We start from the raw sequence: 10946 nt of genomic DNA on the forward strand, positions 1-10946 counted from the left end.
TGGTATTCCGCGAGTAATAATAAAACCAAAGTAAGTGTGTTATTAACTTTTGAATATTCGACCTGACAAACAAAAACACAATAATTAGTTATCAAAGGTACCATTATTACAATTAAGTCGATAATCTATGACCAGTTGTAATCAATACACCTGGTTAATAATCAATGACCAGGTGGAACTCGACGTATTTTTTGTACTTTTGTTGCTTAGTTAATTGGGGTTTTAGTGACATTTTTTTCAGGTTGTTTTAATTCATATCAATTTTTGTTTTTATAAACGTCATCTTTAGTTAATCCAATTACATTTTAAACATATTATAGTTACATTAATAACTTATAGGTTGTAATTATTGCACGTCTTCATGAAGTGATGACGTCAGGATGATATGCAGGGCGGAAGGTTATTCTGCTACTTGAACGCTCCAAGTTCGAACAATATTAAATCGAGATGGATTTTTAAGGTAGGTTATGTTTTAGTTTCTATTTTATTGCATTCTTTTTATATTTATGGATTTCAGCAAGTCTGCATAGTGGGCTGATCATTACTTTACTAACAAATTCAAGGCTTGCATGAATTATTCTTAATTAGAAAATAGCTCTTTATATATCGACAACGTGGTTTACGCAAAAATTACTAGAAACGTTTAATACCAGACCACATTCAGGTTTTAACCAAATAAATTCAGATGAGAAGAACAAAGAATTGTTATAGATCAACAGCTGAATGACTAAAAACTGTAAACAACACGTTTAATAATTTCTTGTATCTAAAGCGCTATTCTGGATCTACCTTCACCAGGAACGCTCAAAGCCAACGTTCCCTGAGGAAGCCGACACCTTATTTTCTTAAAATAATTCAAAAATTTAAAAATCGAAAGATAGGTTAAAACTTGCCCTTTGGCTTGATGTGTAATTCGGATATCTTTTATTTTAATATCTTTTATTTTAAATTTCATTCGAGCAGGTTTTTATTACGGAAAATTATTCGCATGACTTCCCTTCGAAAGCAACTTTTTTGAGGGATTTGAACCTGCTAGGGAGTTTGACATACCATAAAACGAAGAGTTAACTCCCTTGAAACTGTATCACATCCCCTTGAGTTTACCAAAGGTCCAAAACTACTTTAAATGATAAGAAACCTCAAATTAAAAAAATAGAGATGCATATGTTTCTTTTTAACTCAATGGACAGTTTTCCTTATAAAACTTATGTACATATACGTTTTTCTGAAGAAAATTCTTAAAGGAGAAGGTCTGGTAAGGGCCGATTTTGGCCTCAAATTTCAGTTTTAATCTAAAGAAAGATTTTGGACACTTTTTAAACACTTAAGTGTCTATTTCAATTGATTCAGTTCGTGTATGTTAAAGATTTTGAATGATTTAGTCATTAAAAACGCTCCGATTCAAGCTAAAATATGAAAAATCTACCAAATATGCCATAAAACGTCACTTTTCAGATGTTTTTGTCAAAAATGAAAGTGGCCGCATCCGTGTTCATCCTCAACCTTTAAATATGTTATGTATTATCATCAAATACAACTAAGATTTCAAGATCATGAATGAACACGAATGCGGCCACTTTCATTTAAGGCGGAAACTAAAATTGTTAAGATTTAAGTAATTTAGCATGACTTTATGATGCCAGTACCCGATATATGTGCATTGTATAGTCAAAAACAGCCCATATTTATGATGCTGAAGCATTCTACTTTCCAGTAAATAGCTAAAAGATTACATTTTCACAATTTTGTAAAACTTCTATATTTTTTTGGGCCAAAAAGGGGTCTTACTAAACCTACTCCTTTGTTCATATTTAGAAGAAATTTACTTTATGTTAATTGCTTGCTTCCAGGAAGCAATTCCCCGACATATTTTCTGTATGCACAGTGACATCAGTGTGACCCATCTCGTAGAAATCCGGTGATCATAATACGCATGGATGTCCTTCAAGTAGACTATTATATCTGATTGTACATGTTAAACACGTGCTCAATATCCATGCTTTTTGTTGATAGATGACAAATAGGTGACAATCGTATTTTCACAACAACACTGACCGATTGAAAAGAAATGATTTTACGAAATTTATGCGAAAAAATGATAAAATCGTGCACAGAAGACTAAGTTTCTGATGTTTGTATGCACTAGTTCAAGAATTGGAATGCCTTTATTTTTCTCCTGACACTCGTTTCATATGACTTTAAATGAGATCGCTTATTGTAAAAACAAGCCAATTGAAACTATCATTTCAAATCCTGTTTAAACGTTATTATACATGGAAAATGACGTTTTATCTTAATCAATGAAAAAAAGTAAAGAGTCAAAATCGTGTTATTAAAATTGTGGCCAAATTCCTTATAAAAGATATTACTTTTTTAAAATTAATAAACGCACACCTACATTAAACAGTTATGTGTGAAAAAGTTTAAAACATCCATTTAGATAAAACTAATCAAAATCATTGTTCTTCCTTATTGGGACATTTTAATACTTCTAATTATTTATAACCATTGCTATTTATTTTTAAAAATCGAATATTATACAAATTAGTTCATGCTAACAGTTTTATATATTCTAGCAAGAAATGATGCATCGAGTAAAATACTGGTATATAACTTTCCTTAAAATTTCATTATTCTTAGAAAGTAATAAAACTCCAATTTTTCAATTAGACATATTTTTTATTTTCGTTCCTTGTATTATAAATGAAATTATTGAGGATTTCTATCAGATATACAAATATATCGAGTTTTTAGAAGAAAAATAATCAACACCCTGACTTCTGGGAAATCACTAGATCTCCATACAACATGATCAAAATCATAAACTTATTCCCTGAGCAGAAGTTACCTTTAATAAGTCAGGTGCGGACATATTACGTTGCCATAAATGGTTGATTTAACCTACGTACATTCCAAATATTAAATAAAAGGGGAACTAAAGCAAGCCTCTATCTCGAAGTTTGAAACAGAGCAGTGAACATCTCTAAAGCTGTAAGTATAAGTTTAAGATCACATTGTTTTGTATACAATACTTCATTGCATGTCAGTGTAAAAAAGGCAAACAATTTATATTTTAAACATATTTGAGAGTGAATAAACGGTGTTTGAGTTCGTGAATATTAGTATTTCTTTGAAGTTGGAACAGGATTAGTGTTTCCTGCTATACAGACATTAACAACCATGTGAATCCATACACAAACAGATAGCACAACCGTTAAATTTACAGATAAGACTACAATATATATACTGACATCTTAAGATCAAAGATCGTGAACATATGTCGCTATTGAGGTAAGACATTACCACATCGTGTCCGTCAACCAATTCGTGATGGTAACCGTTCAAGGTATTTATTGTCTATTGCAGCCATCTTCTTTTTAACAAATATATGAAGATCTGGTATGAGTGAAAATAAGATAACTCTCTATCCAAGTGACAATTTATAAAAGTAAACAGTATAGGTCAAGATACGACCTTCAACACAGAGCATTGGCTCATACTGAGCAGCAGGCTTAGTCTGCTTGAGAAGTTTTTAAGAAAGGGGCAAATATCTAAATGAGATAGGAAATTGGAAGTTGTCATTGGAAAAGAGGAAATCAAATATTTTTTTGTCAAAGATTCTTGTTGGAATCCGTTTATCTGTGTCACTTTCGTTAACAAAATCAAGGAAGATTTGACGCAAAAATTCTACATTGGCAATATCATAGATATCAGCTTCAATGGGATATATAAGCACTCACTGAAACGTGGATAAGGTTAGTTAAAAGGTTAAAATGCAAGGGTTATTGAAAGTCCAAATCTTCTTGGTCTTTCTACGAAGCTGACCAAACTTTAAGGAAAAACGCGAAAAATTAATGGATTTGTATCTGTTTGATAACAGCTCAGCCCTTGAAATTATTAAAGAAAATGAGTTTGTGTCTGTAACAATTCTAATTCGATTACTTTTTCCATTTTATTGATTTCGACTACTTTTAAAAAAATGGTTAAACGCCGGAATTAATTGTGGTGTTAATTGTACTGGTATTTTAAATATATGTTTTGAGTATTTTATAATATACAAGTGTACATTTCTAACATATGCTATGTACACCATTATGATATATGTTTATCGTTACGGGTTTCTGTGTCACAGAAAGCCATGATTTTTTCTCGAATTTTTAATGCCTCAATCTTTTCGCTTTTCATCGCTTTCCCCAAATAAGATTTGATAAAGAATATGCAACGTCCATCTACAACACGACGGTTGTCACACGTGAAGCAGGATCTTACAACCGTTCCGATGCACCCCAGGTCGTCCATGGGGTTTAGGTGGGATTCGTGCTGCTCATTTTATATTAAGTATTGTTTTTCGCTGTGTATCATTTATACAATTGGTGTGAATTTCTACATGCACGTATTTTGATTTTCCTGTGTATTATACATCCAGTAATAAAATAAATCGGTACCTAAAGAATATGTTCATGTTGCTATATATATAGCTTTATTTGGCAAAACGTTTCGGAATTTCGAGTCATCTATACTCTTCAAATTCGTAAAGTATTTGATCTTATTACTTTTTTTAGCGAAATGATAATGAATTTTAATCCTGGTATATATGATAAGTTTACCGTTACACATACCACTTATTATCTGTTTTTTGTTTTGCTGTTATTTCAGATCAAAAGATGAATGGCTTATTCTTTTTTTTTATATTCTATATTCATGTACTTTCTAACCAGATCGTTTTCCTGTTCACGAATTATCATAGCAATTACGGATAACTTGGTTTACATTTTTTGGGAGCAAATTTGATAAGTTGTTATTGATACAGTTGTGTTACCAGTTCCTTCAGGGAGAAGTACAAAACTAATTAAAAAGACGACTGTATTATTTAATAACACATGTATTCTACCAGGTCAAGCGGGTGATAATTGTATTGCGTACATAACACTGTTTCTAAATACTGTCAAATCATTCATTGACAAAAAAGAGTCAATTTATTCCCCGTCTAATACTGATTAAGATGAGTTCTTTTATTTTAAAATATCTTACACTTAATATAACTTCTTAAGGTAAAATGTTTCAAAATAAAAATTTGTTAAGAAAAGTAAAAATAAATTAAAACAAATAAGAACTCAAAGTAAAATTTAAATAGCGAAGTTCCTTAGCAAATGGCAATATCAAAAGCTAAAACACATCAAACGAATGGAAAACAACTGTCATATTTCTTACTCGTACAGGCCTTTCTTGTGTAGAAAATATAGATTTAACTTGGTCGTAAAGTTCACTAAATCTCTCACTTGTATGAAACTAAGGTTCCTTCTCCAACTTTCAGGCAAAACGTTGACCTTTGATTAACTTTCGGTTATTATTTTAAACCCATTTTGTTCATCAAGCTCCGAAAGCATCTATTTTTGGCTATCGTATTGTTGATTTTGTTTGCTTGAAAGTGATCTATGGTAAGCTTCAACTTAAAAAGTTTTTATTTTTATATTTTAATACTATTTTAGATTATTCCTATTTTGTTGAATTCGCTTCCACTTATGCCAATAGCTATTCTAACGTTGATTCTCCAATTTATATGATGAGCTTTAGGGTCTCAATGTATTTGCAGATTCGTCAGTTCGATGCACCTTTTACAAAAATAGTATGAATAATTTCGGATACGCTATGTCAATTCACACCTTTTTGGTGGGATTCATAATTCCCAATCATCTGTTTTCTGAATTGTTTTTTGGACCGTTGTTTGTCTTTAAGATGTTTCCGTTTGGGCATGATGCTGTCTGTTTTTTTTTATAATTACACCATTATCAACACAATTCTATTTTAATATTTTTGTAACAAATAAAAACTGCATCAAATAACACCAGCACAAACTTAATCAATATTCTATATTCAACTGTTCGAAATTTACCAGTGACGTCTCTTTTTGTGGCGTTGATACATTCTTTTGACACACAGTTCATAATTGTTTTTGATGTACTTACGGACTGTTCTCAATTAATTTTAGATGATTGTTGCTATTTTGTGGGCGACGGGCGACATTTTAATATGTTCTATTATGTTGTTTATTTGTGTTATTCTCTGTTCTGAGTGTTTTGTGTTTTTGGACCGTTCGTTTGTCTTTAAGATGTTTCCGTTTGGGCATGATGCTGTCTGTTTTAAACAATAACACCATTATCAATACAATTCTATATTCAACTGTTCAAAATTTACAAGTGACGTCTCTTTTTGTGGCGTTGATACATTCTTGTGACACACAGTTCATAATTCTATTTTGCTGTACTTGTGTACTGTCCTTAAATAATTTTAGGTGGCCGACATGTTAATATGTTCTATTACGTTGTTTATTTGTGTTTTTCTCTGCCATGAGTGTTCTTGCATTTATTTGTACTGTATTCGTGGCAGGTGATATTGCCATTTAAGAGGTATGTTCAACAATGGCATATAAGCGGGAGGTTTTTCTTATGGTAGTTGTTTTCAATAAGTCCGTGTCTATGCATGTTGCCGCTTGTTTTTGTTACAGTTAATGGTTTTGTTATTGCTTATAATTGGTGTGTTACCCTTGGTTTTGGTTTGTGAACATGATTTGTTTCAGTTAAATCCATTGATGATTATTGAACAGCGGTATACTACTATTACCTTTCTTTTTCCTAGATAAATATTTTTTTTACCACATTTGCTTTTTTGTGTTAATAATTTTTATTTCTAATTTTGATAGTTTTTGTTTTCATCGTTTAAACAAGCCAAGCAACACAAAAAACGAAGCGCATTATACTATTTCATATAGTTCAATGTGTTTCTTGTTCTTAAAATCTTGAAATTGAAAATCCGTAAATGTGAATTTTGCTAAATTGTGTAATTTAAAGGCAATGTGACATCCTTTTTATGTCTAACCATTTTGACCCGTCGTCAACGGTCGTCATCTATTCAATATAAATTTCTTCTTTTATTTAATATTATTCAAGGTAGAACATTACGTCCCGAAAACATGGGTGGTTTTCTTTTCATTACCATGACCTGATTTGAACAGTAAGAGATACATGTAGACTGTATGTGACAACAAAGCAACGTTTCTTATCAGCAGCAACATATATTTATTATAACGTCTATTTTCTGTTCATATGTCACAAAATTTGAAATCATCACAATGAAAATGACTATGACATAAACAAAACCGACTCAAATTATTCACCTGTTGGATCAGGATGATGATAGTTTGAAGATGCAAAGAAAAAAAGGGCAATAAAACCAACATTACGTGATTTTGTAAAAGGTCGTCATGATTTCACCAGCAGACTTATATACAGCAACGTAAAGTTGGAGATTTTAATCAGCTAATCATTTTGTGATCAATTCCTTCTGGGTAGTAAAATAATGTGCAATTCCCAATTTATTTTAAATTCAATATCACATTTCTATAGGAAGGAAGATACACAAATTTATTACCCAATCATGAGAAGATAATAATAGCAATTGTACTTCAATAATGATGATTTTTCTCTGACGTCGTATGTTCGTTTAGAGACTTAATGTTGTATAAAAACGATTGGCTGAAAGAACTTATTGATTTAGATTTAAATAAAATACAGAAAAAAATAATGTGACATCCAAAACATCATTAAACGAAACTGAACACGCCTTGGCATAAATCAGAAGACGAAAACAAAACCCCGAGATAGACAACATTATTAGTAATAAATCATGCAATAAATTGCTAGATTTTCAATAATTTGAAAAAATGTACTTGTTCTCCGTAAAAGAGGCAGACGAAATGTATTTCTGTAATTTGTCATCATTACTGTGATTGTCTTAAGAGTCTTTGTTAAAAGACATAATATATCATATCTTATCTGAAGGTGGCATATTATGAATAAAAACGTTTCCTAAAGATAATGTCTTCCCCTTTTATATTTTCTCTTTGCTGTTTCCTGATGATGCTGATCTGTGGCTCCTTATTGCAAGGACATTTACTCAGCCTAGTACTGTGGTTTTTCTAAACCAAAACACACTGACTGCTATTTCATAATATAAGCAACATCGTGCGCTTGTGACCTAATACGATATATATGGGGTCAGTAAATTCCATATGGGATGAGAGCGAAGCTCGAATCCCTGCACGGAATTTACTGACCCCATATTTATCGGATTAGGTCACTAGCACACTATGTAACGACTTTATTTTACCGTCTATCTAAAATGTGAAATTTAGACTAGTGGCCTATAAAGTTGATCACGTCTTAAATACTGATCTCTTAGTATTATGAACCAACTTCCATAAGTCTATTCAAAATCAAATTCAAACAATAACAACTTGCTAGCTTTAAATGTGTAGTATTGAATCAATTTCAATCGTTCATTATTCATTTAATCGGCGGTTGAAAGCTTTAAGATTTGTTTCCCACCACCGTGTTGTTTGTATAAAGGGACACAACTCCACTACTAGCCTACTATGGAACTTTACTAACCTAATATGGAATATACACGGTCTCCACGCGGTTTCTCTAAACCAAACATATTCGCAGAAATGTATAGGAGATAAGATAAATTAGATTATCGGGTTTGCTGCATATTGATATCAAATTTGATGTTGATCGGTACTGATGATTTAGAGCGACATAAGAACAAAAAAAAGCGGCTTATATTTTTTTCCTCGTTGTTTTTTCCTGGTCTTAACATAGCTTAACGAAAATATGCATGATATTGTCTTCTCACACATAGTGTCATCGCTAATAACTTCCACTCGGACATTTTAACGTCAAATCTGAACAGAGTTTCTTAAAAGTGGTGAAAACACCAAAAATAAATCTACCAGTCGTGTTTGTAATGCTACAAAATCTTTACACATATTTTAATTTCAAAAGAGTCCAAAGAAAAAATTATACAAGGACACTTTATATAATGTAGGTATCAGCTTTTCGTTGATATTTAAAAAAAAAAGGCGCCATCTTATTATCCTCCGAGGTGACCACCACAGACGACTGACGGTCACACAACCCGATTTAAACTATATATGGACAGAAAACACGTAAATCGTAAATGCAATCACAAAATTACGATTTTCGTTTTTAGATCTGTTTAATTTCAAGTTATTGTACATCCCGGTTTTACTTGTATAAGAATGATTTTCGTTGGTCAGATCAGTCAATGAAATTGTTATTCCTTGCATCGCTTTTGTTTCATTTTTCAATGTTGAAATTCTATACTTTTCAGCTAAACAAACATATTGACCTCAGTCTGAGCACATAAGAACCCAATCTTTATTAAAGGTCAACTAAAAGATTGCCTATTCAGCGCATGTGTAAATAATATTTTATTGTGAATAAATAAAGAATTATCAACACATATATTTAAATACTTCAAGTCGTTTTGCTCTACACTAGAAGTTTAGAAAACAACAAATGAAGAGTTTTGGTTACCAAGACCAAGAGAATACAAATATATTAAAGCAATTGTTCTCGTGATATATATACTCATAAAACGGACCTTTCAAATTTATCATATACATCATGTTAATGACTGATCGACAGATTTTTGTTTTATATTTAAAGACAATGAAATATACAACGATACTGATCTCATTGGCAGTCCTTTCTCTTCACATTTCCTGTATACATGGCTGGTTTTTTGAAAGCCCAGAACACCCGACAAGACGAGAGGACGAGGTATGTATGATATTGTATAATCATTTATATATGTTATGAAATATAAGGTTTGGTATTATTTCCAATAAGGGAACTATCCTACACAGTCCAAAATGAAGCAGATTAAAACACATATGAGTAAACGTGTGGTTTCCGACAATGAGTTTATTCAATAAATGAACATTTCCAATCTTTGATAGCAAATAATATTTAAAGAGAGAGTCGTTATATTGAAAAACGACGAAGAGACGAACAACAATAAAAAAAGAGACAAGGAATTTAATAAATTGGGAACCTCGAACCCTATCATAATCCTACTCTCGTGTATCTAAGAAAAAAATATCTTTTGAATCGGAAACTTCCTGACCATATGTTTGTCTTAAACCTGGGACATAAATTGAACATCGATATACTATAATATTTATACATGTAAGATCGTAATATGATTGTTTTGTACTTCCAGTTAACAGATATTGCTGAGGTAAATCCAGAAGATCTAGATGATATGCAGTTATTTTTAACATATAAACCTTACTTTTTGGAATACGCCAGACAACAAATGTTAAGGAAGAGAAATCCACCATCAAAACGATCACTGCCAATCATGTTGCGACAACGGAAAGAAAAATAAGAAGCTTGACTTTAATACAATAAAATATGTACCAACTGTACAAAATTATTTTTGCATGTAGTTAGCCAATATTTATAATAAAAAATAATTAACGTATAACTCACTTTTAGTCGCAAGCAGACATGTACTGAAAAAGTTTTTCGAATTGATTTTTTATACTAAAGGACCGAATTGCAATGTAAGTTATGCCCCCTTAATTTATCGGCGTGAATGCTACCGTTTTATACATGTATAATGCTTGCAATGTGTCAAGTATTGAGCTACAGACAATATTCTATCAACAGATAACTCGCATTTCAGTTTATTGAAAAGTGAGTCGATGACCCTACTTTCATAAAGTCTTGGTGTAAATAAATCCGTTTAGAGTAATTATATGGAGTTTTTTTAAAGGAGACGAAATGAGGGTCAGCCTTAGTACAACTACTTCGGACGAATATATCATTTAATCCAAAACGGACAGACTTTATGGTCACTGTTACTAATTTGATATTATTCAAAAATGATATTTGTACATGAAATAGATATAACATTAAATAGATAATATTTTATTATAAACATTACATACACTTATATAACTTCTGGTAGGACTAAATTAGGGGAAATGTTCTTTAGTTTGATATGCAAGTTATAAGAAGGAGGATCATAAACAATTGACTAACTAATGGAATCGTTATAATATAAGAACTGAAATC

The 10946-nt window shown here is 31.4% G+C and overlaps 1 protein-coding gene across 2 annotated transcripts; it reads left to right on the forward strand.

Moving 5' to 3' along the window:
• Positions 1-373: 373 nt before the first annotated feature.
• On the forward strand, positions 374-10327 carry LOC134699105 (uncharacterized). 2 transcript variants are annotated; one of them, XM_063560795.1, is made up of 3 exons: positions 374-460; positions 9531-9644; positions 10087-10327. In XM_063560795.1, exons 1-3 carry the CDS (start codon positions 386-388, stop codon positions 10252-10254), a joined length of 357 nt encoding a protein of 118 aa, XP_063416865.1. In that variant the 5' UTR covers positions 374-385; the 3' UTR covers positions 10255-10327. The 2 variants fall into 2 exon arrangements, 1 of the variants encoding a protein (XP_063416865.1); XR_010103526.1 differs by lacking the exon at positions 374-460 and adding an exon at positions 2857-2991.
• The last annotated feature ends 619 nt before the right edge of the window (positions 10328-10946 follow it).

The sequence above is a fragment of the Mytilus trossulus genome, unplaced genomic scaffold (assembly GCF_036588685.1).
Source record: "Mytilus trossulus isolate FHL-02 unplaced genomic scaffold, PNRI_Mtr1.1.1.hap1 h1tg000024l__unscaffolded, whole genome shotgun sequence".
Classification (NCBI taxonomy): domain Eukaryota; kingdom Metazoa; phylum Mollusca; class Bivalvia; order Mytilida; family Mytilidae; genus Mytilus; species Mytilus trossulus.